This window comes from Perognathus longimembris, chromosome 25, assembly GCF_023159225.1.
Source record: "Perognathus longimembris pacificus isolate PPM17 chromosome 25, ASM2315922v1, whole genome shotgun sequence".
Lineage (NCBI taxonomy): Eukaryota > Metazoa > Chordata > Mammalia > Rodentia > Heteromyidae > Perognathus > Perognathus longimembris.
In genome coordinates, this window is record NC_063185.1 from 23,958,827 (window position 1) to 23,977,893 (window position 19,067).

Below are 19,067 nucleotides of genomic sequence, written 5' to 3' on the forward strand. Positions count from 1 at the left end.
ACGCGCGCACGTCATCGCGACGCGGTGTAGAGCGCAGGAGAGACGGCCGAGGCTCTGTGTTCACGCCGCGCCGCGCGATTCGGGGTCCCAGGGCCTCCGGGCATCGGGCTGGCCCCCGAGTCGGGTGGCCGGTCCCAGCTGAGCGCTGACCGCCCCGGGGAGGGGAGGGAGCACGGCGGGGCGGTGCTGAGCACACACATCAAACCCCGCCGGCGCTGGCTGGTCCTCGGCCTGCGTGCGTGTGTGTGCACAGAGACACATACGCACGCCTGTGCTCCTGACTCAGAGACCCCTCGAAGGGCGCACACCGACATCTGTTCAGAATTTTCCAGCTCATTCCAGAGCCTCCATGCATTGTTGTGACCGCCTAAGCAGGCGTTCGACGCGGCCACGGAGAAGGAGTCTGGACCGCGACACCGGGGCCTCCCCAGTAATGGAAGAGCCTTCCCGGCCATGCTAGAGGTCGCCCTGCCCGTCCGGCACTTTCCAGAAAGTCGGCAACCGGGGCGCCAGGCCTGACCCACTGAGGTGGCAAGGGCCGGAAACGCAGGCCTGCGTCCCGGAGCTGCGCGGGGTGGGTCATCAATCGGGCCTCGCGGAGGACACCCTCCGTGCTAAGCCACGCTTCCGACCACGACCGGCGTCTCAGCCCCCACGCGGACACACAGACGCACACCCGGGGGGGCGCCAGCCCTTCCCCTTCGCTGCCTTCCACGCATCCCGGGGGCGGAAACAAAACCCGGGACGCGCCTGCCTTTCTCTGCCAAACCACAGACCTCAAGACCCAGCGCCCCGGGCCGGCGAGGGCAGGAAGCGACCGCTGCCACCGCCACCAAGACGGCGCGCGCCATACCCTCCGGGGGGGACCAGGGCAGCCCCCCAGACCCGCCCAGAGAACCGCCCGGAACTGAGTTCCCAGGCAAGGCCTACCACCCCGCGGTACTCGTGTAAGCCCCGCCAGGAGGCGCGCGGGCCCACCGCCCGGGCCCCGCCCCGAGCCTCCACGCCGGGGCCTCCACCGGCCGACCCCCCGCAGCCCGGGGCGGGGGGGGGGCCACACACCCAGGCGGCCGCAGAGCAGAACCCCGAGGCCTGCGAGGCCCAGCCAAAGAGCGTGGCTGTCAGCGGTACTCACAGTCTGGCGAGCTTCGGCGTGCTCTGGAACAGCAGTTCTGGAAGCACCTGGAGTTTATTCTTGTTCAGGCGCCTGCCAGGGGGAAGAAGAGTGGAAAGACGTCAGAGGGGCCGCCAACGACCAAACCGGGAGCCATCGCCGGCGGAGCGGTCGTGGCGCGTCCTCCCCCCGCCTGCCGTGGAATCGTCACCGGTGACGGCGACGGGCCCCGGGGGAGGCGGCCCCCGAAGGCCGGGATTGAACGTCGGGGGGACGCCTCCCAAGCTCTGGGTAGAGCGGTGCCGGGCGGACGGCAGGTGCTGCAGGCACAGAGCGGAGGGCACCCGTGCCCCGTGGGTTGAAGGGTGGGACCCGGTGCCCGCCCGGCCAGGGGGGCTTTCCGGGCGGCCGCAGGGCTGCGTCGTGGCTTTGCCGGCCCCCGAGGGGCCCCTGGCCTTCCGTGCTGCTCTCTCCACCATGGGTGTCTACGCAGAAAAGCCAGCGCGTTCGTGTCACGAGCCCCTCCTCCGCCCACAACGTTCCGGCTGCTCTTCTCCTTTTCCTAGGGACAGGAAACGTCCCGGCGGGGCCCGCGGAGCCCACGTGCGTAGGTAGGGAGGCGTCGGAGCCAGCCAGCGAGCGTGGGCCAGACCTGACACTGCGGGGAGGGGGGGGGGAAGGGGTGGTGGCCCCTGCCCTGCGCGGAGCCCACGGTGCCGGGGGGGGGGGGGCCGGGCCTCGGGGCCCTGCGGCCCTGCGGAGGGGGCCTGGCGTGGGTGCGGGTCACGGAGCCCAGGGACCCTGAGCCTCAAGCGTCCCCAGGCGGCCTCCAGGGCACGCGGCCACAGGGGCCCCGCTCCTTCGCCGGCCCCCGGCCTGGGTCCCAGTGTCCTGCTGCCTCTGCAAGAGCCTCAGTCACCGCGCACACGTCCCAGCCCAGACGACTCTGGGGCAGAGGGCGTTGACAGCCCGGGGAGCTCTCCCTCCCCCACGCCGTACACTGCCCTCCCCCACGCCGTACACTGCCCGCCCTCTGCCCTCCTCCAGGCCCGGGAGAGGCCAGCCAGCCTGGCTCTGGGGTCGGCTGACCCTCTCTCCCCCCAGCTCTGGGGTCGGCTGACCCTCCTCCCCCCGGCTCTGGGTTGGCTGACCCTCCCCCCCAGCTCTGGGGTTGGCTGACCCTCCCCCCCCTCAGCTCTGGGGTCGGCTGACCCTCCCCCCAGCTCTGGGGTTGGCTGACCCTCCCCCCCCCCCCCGGCTCTGGGTCGGCTGACCCTCCTCCCCCCGGCTCTGGGTTGGCTGACCCTCCCCCCCCTCAGCTCTGGGGTCTGCTGACCCTCCCCCCCGGCTCTGGGGTCGGCTGACCCTCCCCCACCATGGCTCTGGGGTTGGCTGACCCTCCTCCCCCCCCCCCCCGGCTCTGGGTCGGCTGACCCTCCCCCCCCCCGGCTCTGGGGTCGGCTGACCCTCCTCCCCCCCCCCCCGCTCTGGGTCGGCCGCCCCTCCCCTGTTGCCCCGTGGAGAGCCTGGCAAGCATCACACACTCCACCCCACTCTCCGCTCCGCGACTCCGTCCAAGCCCCGCCGTGGCAGGTGAGGGCCTCCTCCGTGTGCTAAAAGCCCCCCCACACCAGGGCGGGAGCTAGAGGCAAAGCCAGCGGCTCAGAGGCCGGGGGGGGGGGGGGGAGGGAAGGCATCGTTTTCACTGCTTCACCAGTATTTGTGGCTGGACAAAAACAAAAACACCCAAATTCGGCCCCGAGGGAGGGCCGTGGGGTCGCCTGGGGGCGCTGCTCCCCGAGGCCTCGGCCTTCCCCACTGCCCAGGCTCCCGGAGTTGAGCGGTCACACCGCTTTCCGGCCTGAGCTGGGAAGCATCCGGAACAGAGCCTCGTGTTCGTGGGGCCCTCCTGGACTCGTGACTGGGAGTGTTTGTCACGTTGTCGACTACCAAGCTAGCGAGCCAGCCTTTCAACCATCCGCCGTCCAGCGATCGCTCAATGCCCCTGTCCAAGCACCCACTCATCCACGAAGGCACCCCCTCAGCCACCCACCCAGCGACCCATCGGTGCGGCCAGTCAGCTCTCCGCCCACCCATGCACTCATGCAACTATCCACGCTTCCAACTCCTAGTTTATTCATCCGCCCAACCATCCTGTACTGTCCATCATTCCATCATTCCATCCGTCCATCCGTCCATCCAACCAATCACCCACCCATCCCCCATCTCCACCCACCCTTCCACACTTCCAGTTCCCCTTTAGACAGAAACGTGAAGGCAAATCAGATACACCCCCTTCCTTTGAGAACGCCACGCTCACCAGCTACCAGTGGCTCACGCCTGTCACCCCTGCCACTCAGGAAGCTGAGATCCGAGAATCCAGGTTGGACGCCAACCCCAGGCAGACACATCTGAGAGGAACTCGTATCTGTAATTAAACCATCCAGACGCGGAGGTGTGGCTCACGGGGTAGAGTGGCAAAAGCTGAATGACAGCTTGAGGTGTGGAGTTCTCGCCCTAGTAGGGACCCCCCAAAACCCCCATAAGGGAGAGAAGGAGGTAGGAAGGGGTTGGGATTGGACTTGAGGTGGGGGGGTGTGTGGAGTTGGAGCCGGTGCCTTCCTGGGGCGGGGAGACGGGACTGCACGGCTGCCCCAGGCAGGGGACGAGGGGCCCGGGCCGGGGGGCCGGGGGCCGGGCGTGGCTCTGTAGAGCACTCAGGAGCCGTGGGAAGGGAACGGCAAGGGCCCGCCGGGCGGGCGGGCGGGGGTTCGAATCTGCCGGTCTCAATGACCAGTGTTTGCAACCACCGCCAGTCGTGGGGAATGACAGGAAGCCCTCGTGGGCATGACCTCACTACGCCCCCCCCCCAGGTCAGCCGTACGTCCCCGAGAAGAAGGGCCGGCCCCTCCCCGGCCTGCGCGCCACGCTCCGACCGCTGGCGTTGGCAGGAATGCCTGCTGCTTTCGTTGTCTCTTCTAGCCGCGGGCGTCTTCACACTTCCCGGCCACCTGCGACCAGAAATGGCTCCCACGGGCACGGCCAGGAAGACCCACGTACCACCTTTGGGATTTTTTTTTTTTAATGAGGAAGGGGTGGCCTATACAGCTCTATTAAATAGGTATATATTAGCTAGGCCCTAGCTCTGAGGTAAAGAGCTCAGGGACAGTGCCCAGGGCCCAAGCTCAAGCCGGGATTAACAAAAACTATATGTAGATATCATATACAACGTGTCATTCACATTATATATCATATTATTATGTATATGATATAACATCATACGGTTGATGCCCCACGCAAGGCGTGGAAAGGACCCGGGCCCTGACGCTAGGTGCTCAGCGGGGGCACAGTGACATTCGCTTGGCTTCTGCCGATTTTGAAAGCTGGTTATTTTTAGCTTGTCACTTGCAGTGCCCTAATAGCAATTAAAACGAGAACCTCTGACGATCCGGGAGGACAGCTCTGCCGTCAGCCTCCGCAGCTCTCGCCCAAAGCGCTGGGTCCCCCCCGGATGTGGCTCGCGAGAAGCCACCGGAGAAGTCACGGGAGACTGTTTTTTGGGGTCACAGCTGTTACGTAACAGCGGGCCGCGCACCTCCCAGGCTACCTGGGGCGGCCGAGTGGCTTCACACCCGAGAGGGCTTCGCGGCGCCCCCCGAGGGCGCGATAGACGGCAGCGTTCACAGCGAGTGTTCTTGTCATTATCATCATCCCGAGATGCCCCGGGAGCTCAGAAATTCGGATTTATTTTCCCCTCCACAAACGGCTACGTTGGTTAGCAAGGCAGTGACAAACGAACTCCAACGTCTCACAGGGCCAGGCCGGGCAATGCCGGCTCTGCCTCGCATACGGGGCCGGTCCCGCTTGCGTGACATCTCAGGCGGCTCGGCCGCCCAGGCCGCCGGGCCAGGACACGGGCCACCAGCTCGTCACCACGGGACCCAAACCCGGCTGCCAAGGAGCCTAGGAAGTGTCCAGGGACAGCTCGGGGAACCTGTGGTGGGGGCTCTCGTAAGAACCCGGGACGCCTGGAGCAGCAAAGCAGTCATGATCTCTTCTTCCTCCCTCCCTTCCTTCCTTTTCTCCTCCTCCCTCCCAGCTCTCCTTCTCTCTTTTGCTTCTTTCCTTCCTTCCCTTCCTATCCCTCCCTTCTCACTTAGAGTTTCCTCTGAGGTACAGGGTATTCGCTATTTGCAGAGGATCGTGTTAGATGTTTTATCTGCCTTGCCTCACCGCGTCCCCAAAGTGGCTCTTCGTGTAGATGATTGCTACATGAGGCAACGGAACCACAGAGCTGGGACGGAGCCTACCCGACCTCGCACGGTTTATAAATAGGGCCGGGATGGAGGCCTCTGGGATACCAGAGCCCGGGATTTGATCCCCCTGCCCTTCTGCTCCCTTGCTCCTTGGTCCTTGGCTGACCAGAAGGCTGCTCGGTGACGGCAGAGGGGAGGCCGGTAATGAGGAACATCTGCTCCTGTCATAACGGGAGGAGCGGCATCCGCGCACACTAGGAAACGGCCCCCAAGCCTGTCTGGCCTCGCTGTCCAGCGCCTGTTTACTGGCTTGGCCCCATGGCTTCAGGAGGCTCCAGGACCCCCGAAAGCCAGAGCCTCCGGCTTGGGGGCTGGGCCAGGCCATCTATGAGGAGTGCTTATCCTTGCTCCTCTCAGACCTGAGGTGTCTGTCTATTCAAAGCCTCCTGAGCGGAGTCTGGGCCCCTGCATGGCCTTATGGGTGGTTCCAGGTGCCTGATGCGTGTGGTTCTGGGGGTCGCTGGGCTTTCCAGGACCTGCATGGCCTCCCGGGTGGTTCTGGGGGGTCCCTGGGCTTTCTAGAACCTGCACGGCCTTATGGGTGGTTCCAGGTGCCTGATGCGTGTGGTTCTAGAGGGCTCTGGGCTTTCCCAGGACTTTGCCTTCTAGGGACCATCTCAGGACCTCAGCTGGCCAAGAGAACAAACTCAGAGCCCCCTTCCCCAGACAACCCCCTTGGAGCTCTGCTTGCACCTCACATTGGACCAATTTTCCTCCAATTACATGGCTGTTAAGGGAACGCGGAGCACATCAATGGCCCGAGCCCGCCTTGCCTCTGACCCCTGCCCCGTCGGCTGCCGGAGGCACGCGTGTCCCCGCATCCAGACCTCGGTTCCAGGAGCGGAGCGGGGAGGGGAGCGGACGGCACGGAGGTGCGTGTGTCTAGGCCGCTGCAGTGGAAAACTACAGGCTCTGCAGAGAAGGAGCCCAAGGGCACGGAGAGGCCTCTGGTCTCAGGGGAGGCTGGTCTGCACGGCCTCTGTCTGCCGGGCACAGTACGGGAGACCCCGAGGCTGTAGCCGAGAGGCTTGACCAAGGCCCGAGCACGTGGCCTGGGGGCCTGAGGACACCCCCCCCACCCCACATTGTCTACGGAGCGACGACTCAAACCCCAGGGAGACGCTGAGTGGGAGACAGGGTGGGAGGGAGCACATGTGTATGCTGCGTGGGACGTGCGTGTGCCCCTGTGAACATCGCACGCACGCACACACGCACGCACGCACACACACTGCAGACATGAGCCACGTGGAAATGAACACACTGGTGGGCAGCGCCCCAGCTCCAGGTCCGCCAGGTCCACAAGGGAGACTACTTGGCGCTGCTGGCGATGGCCAGAGCCAGGAAAGACCCCACGGCGCTCTCCTGGGCCTGCATCTCGCCGGGGGCCCACGGCGCGGGCAGCCCCGGGCCCCAGGCCGTGTGTGGATGGCCCCCCAGTGCGGGCAGCCCCGGGCCCCAGGCCGTGTGTGGATGGCCCCCCGGGAGTGGGCAGCCCTGGGCCCCAGGCCGTGTGTGGATGGCCCCCCGGGAGTGGGCAGCCCCGGGCCCCAGGCCGTGTGTGGATGGCCCCCCGGGAGTGGGCAGCCCCGGGCCCCAGGCCGTGTGTGGATGGCCCCCCGGGAGTGGGCAGCCCCGGGCCCCAGGGCCGTGTGTGGATGGCCCCCCGGGAGTGGGCAGCCCCGGGCCCCAGGCCCGTGTGTGGATGGCCCCCCGGGAGTGGGCAGCCCCGGGCCCCAGGCCGTGTGTGGATGGCCCCCCGGGAGTGGGCAGCCCCGGGCCCCAGGCCGTGTGTGGATGGCCCCCCGGGAGCGGGCAGCCCCGGGCCCCAGGCCGTGTGTGGATGGCCCCCCGGGAGTGGGCAGCCCCGGGCCCCAGGGCCGTGTGTGGATGGCCCCCCGGGAGCGGGCAGCCCCGGGCCCCAGGCCGTGTGTGGATGGCCCCCCGGGAGTGGGCAGCCCCGGGCCCCAGGGCCGTGTGTGGATGGCCCCCCGGGAGTGGGCAGCCGGTCCTGCCTGGACGGTGACCGCATCCGCCCTCCTCCGGGGACGCGCAGCTTCACACGCCCGTGAAGCTGAGCTGCCGACCGGGAGGCTGAGACCGGAGGGTCAGGGTTGCAAAGCCGCCCACGCCGGGATGTCTGCGAGACTCCATTCCCAATGAGCAAGCCAAAAGCCAAGCTGGAGGTGTGACTTAGGTGGTAGAGCCCCAGCTCTGAGCAAGGAGAGCAAGGGAGAGCATGAGATCCTGAATTCAAGCTACAGCACGCGCACACGCGCACACGCACACGCGCACACGCACGCACGCACACACACAGCTCCTGAACCGGCCGCTGTGGAGGTATCCAGTGGTCAAATCCTGGCCATGGCCCGAAGGGAGACGAGAGGGCCCGTGCTGAGGGCGGGGAGGCGAGTCGTAAGAGATCACGGAGCCGGGCAGGAGGCCGAGGGCCGGCCCCACGCGTGCCACGCTTGGGAAGACGAGGTGAGCTCGAGCTTCTACAGATCCAAAGTAGCACAGCCCACGGACAGCAGCCCCTGCGAGCCAAGCTGCAGGGAGAAGCCAGGGCAGCGGCAGGGGAGGCCAGGCATCGGAACGTGGTCACCATGGAGACGAAAAGAGGGGAGGGGGAGGGGGAGTGAGGCTGTGGGTGACGGGGTCCCTCACAAAGAGAAAGGAAGGGAGGGGGAGCCAGCCACACCCGCGGGCCGGGGCTGGTGCGGAGGGAATCCCCAGGAAGGCGGGGCGGCAGCACCGTGCTTGCTGGTTGGCTGGTTCCTTGGTAACCCCGCCCCCCGGGTCCTCCATCAGGTCTCAAGCCGGGTTATCCCATAGGGGTAGGAAAGCGACCGATGCGAATGGAAGCCCTCCCCCCCCGAGGAGGTGTCAGAGGGCACGAGGCCACTCGGCACACATTTTCTAGAAGAGTTCTGCTTGCAGTGATCCTGTTTGAACCCGGGGGGCCTTTGGGGTTTGTTCTGGGTAAGTTCAAAGTGAGGAGGGGAAGTAAAAAAAAAATGTCCCGACAGCAGCAAAGACTCGAAGGTTCTCCCTGTGAACGGCGAGTTTCTCCACGGAAACACTCACACCTCGCGCGATCTGATAAGGACGCCTGCGCCTCCCCTCTATCCGGGCGCGTGGCCCGATTTTCTACCTAGCCAGCGACCCCCAGCTATCTTTCCAAGCCTTCCCCGGCCCCAGCCAAAGAATGCGGAGTAATTATCTATGACCAGATCGCATCGATAACTAATTACAACTTCATTTCTCAGAGCGTTTCCTTCCTGGTCCAGGTCCAACATTCTCCCCCCCCCCCCACCCCCCGCCTATTCTTTTCTTTGCAGAGAAGGAAAATATCTGGACATGACAAGAACTATTGGGCGGGAAGGAAACCAGGGGGAAGGGGAAAAGGGGGTGCTTTACGGGTTGGATTACCGCTTCGATCCACTCAAGTCCTCTGTACCCACTTCATTTTTTCGTGGTGTTCTGTTTCCCTGCTTCCCAGCGCGTGAGGGGCTCTGAGCTGAAGTCTGCAGAACAGTTTAAGGGCCCCAGTCACCTCGGTCACCCCACCTCAGGCAACAGCTCCACCTCCCAGCCTCCGACGCGAGGTCCCGCCCCGGCTCGGCGCGGCGAACCCCATCCCAGATGTGCACCTAGCAAGTAATAAACGCACGGCCTGAGCTCCGTGGGCTGCACCGGTGAGCCTCACAAATAGATTCCAGGTGTGCTGCCCTCTGGACCACCACACCACACACACACACACACACACACACACACACATGCACGCACACACACACACCACCACCACCTAGAATTCCACGCCATCTCCAGATGTAAACCTGGCCCAGTCTCCTCAGCTGTGGGCGATGGGCACCGCATTGTTGCAATGCAAAATGGGGACCCGCGTGGCTGTTCAAGATCAGCCCAGGCCGGGAGGGCTTGGAGGAGCTAGCTAGTCGTCTGCGTCCACAACACTCGTCACAGCCCAGTTTAACTGGGCCGCTGCCCTCTGTGTTTCCTGGGTGCCAGGGTCTGAAGGCCTGCACCCCCAGCCCCATCCCGGATTCATGCGTTGAGATCCCATCCCAAAGTGAGGGTGCGAGGGGGGTGTGGAGGGTGGCGCCCCCTGGGAGTGGGACTCGGGCCCCGACATGAGGGAACACAGAGCCGCCTGCGTCTCCCGCCATGTCTGAAGAGCTCCGATGGACCCATTACCTGTGCACGCCGTGGCCGGTGCCTTGTCCTCTCCCACTGAAGGGAGAGTTCCCTGGATCTTCAGCACCAGGAACAGTACCTGGCCCGTGGCATGAGAAGTACTGGTCAAATAAAGGTATCAAAGATGTACTGGGATTCGAACTGGGGACACAAGGCATAAGATACCAAGGATATATCTGGGAGAGAAGGATCTATGCCCTCCCTTCCTCCTTTCTCTCCCTTCCTTCCTTCCTTCCTTCCTTCCTCTCTCTCTCCCTCCCCACCTCTCTTTCTTTCCTTTTTCTTCCTTCGTATTGAGAACTGGACCGAAGGCCTTGCACTGGCTAGACCGGGCTCTACCGACTTGAGCCACACCTCTAGTCATTTTTGCTTCGGTTGTGTGCGGCATAGGGTTGCACGTTCCCGCCAGGCCTGCCTGGACTGCAATCCTCCTATTTCTGCATCCTGCATAGCTGGGATTATAGGCCTACTCCACCAGTTCCAGCTCTCACTGGCTGAGATGGAGTCTTACTAACCTCTTGCTTGGGCTAGGACTTGAACCTCAATCCTCTTGATCTCTGTCTCCTGAGTGTCTAGGATTGTAGGCACATGCCCAGCTAAGCACTGTGCCTTTCAGTGTGTCCCCTAGTCCAAATGGTCACAATTATCATCATAGTTGTCAAAGGATGGCTTTCTGAACTATGTACAGTGAAAAGTCTACCAAAACTCTGCGAGCTGTGAGCTCTTATTGTCCCCAATTTCCACACGAGGAAGCCCAGCAGCACTCACTCAGAGACGGGCTGGGCCTGCCCTCCGGGCCTCCTGTGGCACAGAACGCGTCCTGGGGTTGGGCCGTCCCTCTAGACTCCTGTTTACCTCGATCCCAGGCCGGTCCTTACCCTGCTCAGCCCCGGCAGCCTGGGCAGGTCACCAGAGCAACTTCCTCACCTCCAGCCTCCCTTCCTGCCGTGCCCCCTCGTGAGGCAGCTGGCCTCTTCTGGAGGTTTCCTTCTCCGCCGGGCTGCCGCCATTGCCATCACCCCCCCCCCCCCGCAACATCTGTGAGCGGTGAACCTCGGGTGGTAGAGAACAAGAACCGGGGAGCCGCCCAGGACCTGGGGGCCCAGCTACTGCCATGCACGGGCCTCGGAGGAGAACCCTGCTTCAGCCTGAAGCTCGGCCACGCACGTATTTCTCACAGACACGAACATCTGGCTTTCATTTTTCGGTGACAATGCGTTTGGAAAAGACCTTGAGTCGGTTTAAGAAAACAATTAGACTCCCCAACTCTCTTCCAGACTCGGGAGCTGCACCGAGTCTCAGCTCCACTGTGAGCCACGGGCGCAGAGGGGGAGCTGGGGACCCCAAGCCGGGGTCAGCGGGGAGGGGCTGGTGCCGTCTGAGGCCCTCGTGCGGCCCGTGGCGGGATGGCTCGAGGACGCCTCTCACCCGTGGCAAGGCCTGTCTCGGTCACTGGGCGCTGGAGGACGGGGAGGTCGGCCCGTGGAGCCTTCATGGGATTTGACAAGGAAGGAGGCAAAGACTCGGGGAGAGGTCGGGGTGGGCGCAGGTGGCACGAGAGGGTTCACGGTGCTGTGATGGGGGGCGGAGGGGGGGGTGGCGATCTCCCCAGCACTGCCGCCGGAGGACACGCGGCCCAGAGGTGAAGGGAAGGGGGGGGAGGGGGATTCTCCGTTCCATTCCAGAGGGATGGCCTCCAGGCCTCCCTGCGGAACTGAAGGGGCTCCAACCTCCCCAGAGAGACCAGCCACCGGCAAGGCCACGCCCCCGGGGCTCAGCTCCCGCCCCCGCCACGCCCACGGCAAGGCCACGCCCCCGGGGCTCAGCTCCCGCCCCTGCCACGCCCACGGCAAGGCCACGCCCCCTGAGCTCAGTCCCACTGCGTGCCACCGGCAAGGCCACGCCCCCGGCCCAGTCCCACCGTGTGCCACTCCCACGGCAAGGCCACGCCCCCGGGGCTCAGTCCCACCGCACTGCGTGCCACTCCCACGGCAAAGCCACGCCCCCGGGGCTCAGCTCCCGCCCCTGCCACGCCCATGGCAAGGCCACGCCCCCTGGGGCTCAGCTCCCGCCCCTGCCACTCCCACGGCAAGGCCACGCCCCTTGAGCTCAGTCCCACCGCGTGCCACCGGCAAGGCCACGCCCCTGGGACTCAGCTCCCGCCCCCTGCCACTCCCATGGCAAAGCCACGTCCCCGGGCTCAGTTCCCGCCCCCTGCCACTCCCATGGCAAGGCCACGCCCCTTGGGCTCAGTCCCACCGCGTGCCACGCCCACAGCAAGGCCACGCCCCCGGGGCTCAGCTCCCGCCCCTGCCATTCCCATGGCAAAGCCACGCCCCCAGAGCGCTGTCCCACCTCGTGCCACTCCCACCTCCCACCGGGCAGCCTCCGTCTCTGCCCTGCTCCCCACCCAGCCCTGAGCTGATGAGCGCGTGCTGCTGGGGCCTTCGGTGACTCAGCCCATGGCCGGGGGGCGGCAACACCTGTAAGCCTGCGGGCACACCGGGCGGAGGGGTGTGCGGTCCCTCGGGGGGCAGAGGGGCTGTGGGGTCTCAGGGGCTCCGTGGGGCTGGCCCCCCTCTGTCAGATCCACCTCTAAGCACCCCTGCAGATGCAAAGGCCCGAGGGCGTCCAGCCCCACAGACCGAGTGCCTGCACTCTGCTCTGGCAGTTCCCGACTCAAGGACCATGGCGATGTGGATGCAGGGGGGAGAGGGAGGGACAGGAGAGGGAGAGGGGAGGAGGTTGTCATTAAAACGAGCGCAGCTGGGCACGGGATCACGCCTGTCACCCGCCTGTCTCCTCAGCGACACAGATGCAGAGCACAGCAGGCCCTGGCCTCCAAGTTAACCTGGACCCAAGACTCACCGCATCAACTGAGGGCTGGGAGCTGGGCGTGGGGGCAGGGGGCCATCACCCCGGCTATGTGGGGGGCTGGGGTCCAGGATGACCCAGCACACACAGGACTATAGCCCAAAAGAGCTGGCGGCGTGGCTCAGACAGTGGAGCACCTGCCAGCTGACCGGTGCCCACGGAGGAGGAGAAGCTGCCACGGAACCCGGGGCAGCTCTGCCCAGCCCAGCCCCTCTCCAGGGCCCTGCCGGACCCACCACGGCCCGGGAGCCCCACTCTGCGGAGTACTTGTGCTTGCAGGAGATCTGGCTCCCCCTCTCCAAGGAGATTAGGCCCGGAGCCAGCCTAAATAGAGGAACAGACCCAAATGGCTCTCCTGATTAGATCAGCAAACACACCGAGCTGCAGCCCCGGCCCCCCTCCCCCAGGACAGGCAGACGGGAAGGGTCAACCTGCAACCCTGTAACTCTGGCTGAGAACCAGAGGGGAAGAAAAGGACCACCTGGCCGCCGGCCCTCCTCCCTGAGGGCCATCTGACCAGGCACAGGCCTGGGACGGGCGGCGGCGGGGGCCCGCTCTTATCTGGGACTCAGAGCACTGGCGATTTAACTGTGACAGCTCCCTAGACTTCTCTGCACTCGGCACAAGGCCCCTGCGCCACTCCTGAGTCCTCCAGAGGCCGGCAGGCCTCAACCAGGGCTTGCAGCCCCTTGGGGAGGGAGGAGGCCTGCCTGAGCGGGAAGTGCGGGCTTCTCATTCTCTGTGGCCTGTACAAGGGAGCCAAGGACCCTAGACACACACACACACACACACACACACAGGAGCAGGAGTTCTCCACGCTTCAGGCCAGTCATGAGTCTCTCGCCAGCACTGAGCATGTGTGTGTCGATTGAACCACGAGACTTGTCTGGATCTCTCCACCCCCCCAAAACTAAGTGCCGATGTCATGTCGGGCACGTATGCACGATGAAGGCTCCGCCCGGCATCTTGTTCTCTGTCTGTCTATCTCTCATCACTGTCTCGTGCCTTCCTCTAAGAATCACTTCAGGAAGCACAGAGAAGAGAGGGGACGGCGACACACACGGGAAGGGGCCCCGGGATCTGAGGGGTAAGGAGCCCGTGGGGCGCCTGCCACCAGCCCGTCGCGGGCTCACGGGGATACGCCGTCCCCGCTGCCTCCAGCTTCACAAGGTGTCCGCAGAGGCCACGGGACGCCTGTGCGTGGTGGGAAAAACCCATTCCGGTCTCAAACCCACTCTCTCCGGGCCCATCAGACCAACGCTCCCTGCCAAGGCCGTCACCCCCAGGGCCACCGCCGCGCCCCCGTCGCCCCCCTCCCCCCCCACCCTGTGCTCCCACTCTGCCCGTGGCCCGTGCCTGGCTCCCACCCACCCTCTCCGCCCATCGTGGGTTGGCCGTGATCTTGTTTGTGGGGACCCTGGCCCTGCCCGGGACTCATCCTCATGGAGCTGAGGCCCTGTGCGCCGGTTCTCGACTTCCTTGTGTGCTCAGACCACGGAACCACGGCCACGCCTCATCACCGCCCAGCGCAGCCACGAGTGGGACTCTAAAAGCCCACTTCACGCCGAGCCAGGTCAGGGAGCCCACACCTCGGTCCCTGCCGACGCCACCCGCGACGCTCGGCTCCCACGTCAGGACGGGCGGGCGGCAGGACGCAGGCCAGGCACCGCCGCTCGGGGCAGCCCCGCGCCCTCCGACGCGGCTCCATCTGGGAGCCGCAGCCACGCCCCGTCCCCACGCGTCTCTGTGCCACGGCGCAGGCGTGCAGCGGGGTGCGTGGAGCACACGGGGGAAATATCCCTCCTCTCCCCCACTTCTCAGCACCCAGAGGGTCAGGTGGCGGGCGGGCGGCGTGACATCGCAACGCCACCGTCATGGGCCACGGAGGCCACGGAACCCACGTGAGAGTCCGTTAGGGCTCGGATGTGTGGCAGCCACGGAAGGTAACGACCAGGCAGGGTCAAACCCTCCAAGAGCCTCAGCTTCTGCCTCGAGTAACGAGCCAGCGAGTTGTGTCACGTGGGGCTGTGTATGCGCACACTCGCCAGCCAGTTGTGTCACGTGGGGCTGTGTATGTGCACACTCGCCAGCCAGTTGTGTCACGCGGGGTTGTGTGTGCACGCTCGCCGACGAGTTGTGTCACGTGGGGTTGTGTGTGCACGCTCGCCAGCCAGTTGTGTCACGTGGGGTCGTGTGTGCACGCTCGCCGACGAGTTGTGTCACGTGGGGTTGTGTGTGTGCACACTTGCCAGCGAGTTGTGTCACGCGGGGTTGTGTGCGCGCACGCTCCACTACAGAGTGCTGGGACTGAGACTCTGAAGAGTCCGAGCATCTGATAGAGAACCAGATACTGGGTGGTGTTCACCAGCACCCCGCGGTTTCCCAGACGCCTCTCTACACATTAACGCGCGTCTCTCATTTTTACATCAACCTCCGCTGTCCCTCACCCTAAGCAAAAATATCCGCCAGGCTCTAAGTTATTCACCCAACACACATCACAAACAAGACTTCGGGGTTCGGGAGGCTCCAGAGTGTGCCTGCGGTTACACCTCGGCGCTGGAGCCGTCACCGCTCGCCGCGTCCGTGTGTCCTTCTCCTTTGTGACCATCCCGGCACGGAGCCCCGCCGACGGGGCTTGCTCGATACCCGTTTGCAGAGTATTGATTTGATCTCGGTCACAATTAGAGGCGACAATTACCTGTCAGATTTGTAATGAAAGAAAAAAGATACTCTCGGATCTAATGATTTCCTTTGTTCCTAGGTCAGAAACAGAAACTACTGAATAAACAAAAACAAAACAGAAAAAGCTCCCTGATTCAAATACAAGGGTGAAGTAAAGCAACAGTTACGCCAGGACCCAGGCTTAGCAGAGCTTGCGGACAAATCAGCAAAGACTCGGCTGTCCTGTGATTCTCAGGGAGCACTGTCGGGAGCTGACTCTGTTCTGTGATTCTCAGGGAGCACTGTTGGGAGCTGACTCTGCGGTTCTGTGATTCTCAGGGAGCACTGTCGGGAGCTGACTCTGTTCTGTGATTCTCAGGGAGGACTGTCGGGAGCTGACTCTGCTGTTCTGTGATTCTCAGGGAGCACTGTCGGGAGCTGACTCTGTTCTGTGATTCTCAGGGAGCACTGTCGGGAGCTGACTCTGCGGTTCTGTGATTCTCAGGGAGCACTGTCGGGAGCTGACTCTGTTCTGTGATTCTCAGGGAGCACTGTTGGGAGCTGACTCTGCTCTTCTGTGATTCTCAGGGAGCATTGTCGGGAGCTGACTCTGTTCTGTGATTCTCAGGGAGCACTGTCGGGAGCTGACTCTGCTCTTCTGTGATTCTCAGGGAGCACTGTCGGGAGCTGACTCTGTTCTGTGATTCTCAGGGAGCACTGTCAGGAGCTGACTCTGTTCTGTGATTCTCAGGGAGCACTGTCGGGAGCTGACTCTGCTGTCCTGTGAGTCTCAGGGAGCACTGTCGGGAGCTGACTCTGCGGTTCTGTGATTCTCAGGGAGCACTGTCGGGAGCTGACTCTGCGGTTCTGTGATTCTCAGGGAGGACTGTCGGGAGCTGACTCTGCGGTTCTGTGATTCTCAGGGAGCACTGTCGGGAGCTGACTCTGCGGTTCTGTGATTCTCAGGGAGGACTGTCGGGAGCTGACTCTGTTCTGTGATTCTCAGGGAGCACTGTCGAGAGCTGACTCTGCTGTCCTGTGGTTCTCAGGGAGCACTGTCGGGAGCTGACTCTGTTCTGTGATTCTCAGGGAGCACTGTCGGGAGCTGACTCTGCTCTTCTGTGATTCTCAGGGAGGACTGTCGGGAGCTGACTCTGTTCTGTGATTCTCAGGGAGCACTGTCGGGAGCTGACTGTTCTGTGATTCTCAGGGAGCACTGTTGGGAGCTGACTCTGCGGTTCTGTGATTCTCAGGGAGCACTGTCGGGAGCTGACTCTGCTGTTCTGTGATTCTCAGGGAGCACTGTCGGGAGCTGACTCTGCTGTTCTGTGATTCTCAGGGAGCACTGTCGGGAGCTGACTCTGTTCTGTGATTCTCAGGGAGGACTGTCGGGAGCTGACTCTGCTGTTCTGTGATTCTCAGGGAGCACTGTCGGGAGCTGACTCTGTTCTGTGATTCTCAGGGAGCACTGTCGGGAGCTGACTCTGCGGTTCTGTGATTCTCAGGGAGCACTGTCGGGAGCTGACTCTGTTCTGTGATTCTCAGGGAGCACTGTCGGGAGCTGACTCTGCTGTTCTGTGATTCTCAGGGAGCACTGTCGGGAGCTGACTCTGCGGTTCTGTGATTCTCAGGGAGCACTGTCGGGAGCTGACTGCTGTTCTGTGATTCTCGGGGAGCACTGTCGGGAGCTGACTCTGCGGTCCTGTGATTCTCAGGGAGCACTGTCGGGAGCTGACTCTGTTCTGTGATTCTCAGGGAGCACTGTCGGGAGCTGACTCTGCTGTCCTGTGATTCTCAGGGAGCACTGTCGGGAGCTGACTCTGTTCTGTGATTCTCAGGGAGCACTGTCGGGAGCTGACTCTGTTCTGTGATTCTCAGGGAGGACTGTCGGGAGCTGACTCTGCGGTTCTGTGATTCTCAGGGAGCACTGTCGGGAGCTGACTCTGTTCTGTGGTTCTCAGGGGGGACTGTTGGGAGCTGACTCTGTTCTGTGATTCTCAGGGAGCACTGTCGGGAGCTGACTCTGTTCTGTGATTCTCAGGGAGGACTGTCGGGAGCTAACGCTGCGGTTCTGTGATTCTCAGGGAGCACTGTTGGGAGCTGACTCTGCGGTTCTGTGATTCTCAGGGAGCACTGTCGGGAGCTGACTCTGCTGTTCTGTGATTCTCAGGGAGCACTGTCGGGAGCTGACTCTGCTGTTCTGTGATTCTCAGGGAGCACTGTCGGGAGCTGACTCTGTTCTGTGATTCTCAGGGAGGACTGTCGGGAGCTGACTCTGCTGTTCTGTGATTCTCAGGGAGCACTGTCGGGAGCTGACTCTGTTCTGTGATTCTCAGGGAGCACTGTCGGGAGCTGACTCTGCGGTTCTGTGATTCTCAGGGAGCACTGTCGGGAGCTGACTCTGTTCTGTGATTCTCAGGGAGCACTGTCGGGAGCTGACTCTGCTGTTCTGTGATTCTCAGGGAGCACTGTCGGGAGCTGACTCTGCGGTTCTGTGATTCTCAGGGAGCACTGTCGGGAGCTGACTCTGCTGTTCTGTGATTCTCGGGGAGCACTGTCGGGAGCTGACTCTGCGGTCCTGTGATTCTCAGGGAGCACTGTCGGGAGCTGACTCTGTTCTGTGATTCTCAGGGAGCACTGTCGGGAGCTGACTCTGCTGTCCTGTGATTCTCAGGGAGCACTGTCGGGAGCTGACTCTGTTCTGTGATTCTCAGGGAGCACTGTCGGGAGCTGACTCTGTTCTGTGATTCTCAGGGAGGACTGTCGGGAGCTGACTCTGCGGTTCTGTGATTCTCAGGGAGCACTGTCGGGAGCTGACTCTGTTCTGTGGTTCTCAGGGGGGACTGTTGGGAGCTGACTCTGTTCTGTGATTCTCAGGGAGCACTGTCGGGAGCTGACTCTGTTCTGTGATTCTCAGGGAGGACTGTCGGGAGCTAACGCTGCGGTTCTGTGATTCTCAGGGAGCACTGTCGGGAGCTGACTCTGCGGTTCTGTGATTCTCAGGGAGCACTGTCGGGAGCTGACTCTGCTGTCCTGTGATTCTCAGGGAGCACTGTCGGGAGCCTGACTCTGCAGGCAGACCAGGATGTCCACCTCTGTCCGCATGGAGTCCATCGGCACCCCAGAGCCAGGGTGAGATGCAAACTGCCCACCCTTAGTCACGGTCTGGATTGCCAAGACCGCCAAGGCAGGGACATCCTCTCAGTGAGGGGACGGACAGCCTCGGGGGAGGCCTCTCTCACTGGACAAACTCCATGCCCATGGAAAATTCCACGGCGCCACTCAAAGGTGGCCTAATAAATCCTGTAGTGTGGGCTATTCCAGGCGAGCGTAAATTCAGCCTGGGGACTCTGTGCCTGTGCGTTTCCCATAGCTGGAACCGCAGCCAGTTCTCAGGGAAACGAGGTGCCTGGGGGACTGGCGTCTGACAAGTCACGTGCCGTGCCTGGCTCCTAGCCAGGGCTTCCCACCAGGGCTGAGAGCCGCCCGGGAACAGCACCCAGGATCTCTGCGCCAGGCCCGGCCCGGGGCCTGCAGGGTCTCCAGGTGTGGAGGACCAGCAGTGGTTCGGCCCGCAGCGGCCGCTGGCCGGTGATGGCCCACCAGAGCGCCCTGAGAGGGGCGTGCTACTCAGGCTCTCGCTGGATGGGGAGGGGCCCCGCCCCATCCTGCAAAGAAGACAGACAGCGGTACGGGGGTACGTGCACGATGGACAGAGCTCCTCGTACCGGTGGGATTCTGGCTCTATACCCCTGGTGGAAGACAGCCGGGAAAGGCAGGGCTCGGGGGTCCGAGCTTCACCTCCAGGACCACATGGGAAACCCGACCTTCCTTTCTCCTGGAGCCCTGAAGAGAGACCTTTGCAGATATAAGGCACTCTGAAATTCCAG

General features: G+C 63.3%; 1 protein-coding gene across 1 annotated transcript in view; it reads right to left on the reverse strand.

Moving 5' to 3' along the window:
* The window catches only part of Slit3 (slit guidance ligand 3), a 218,741-nt gene that overhangs the window by 187,621 nt on the left and 12,053 nt on the right, over window positions 1-19,067 (reverse strand). The window contains 1 exon segment of the mRNA XM_048334159.1: window positions 1,136-1,207. Coding sequence (XP_048190116.1) covers window positions 1,136-1,207 — 72 coding nt within the window.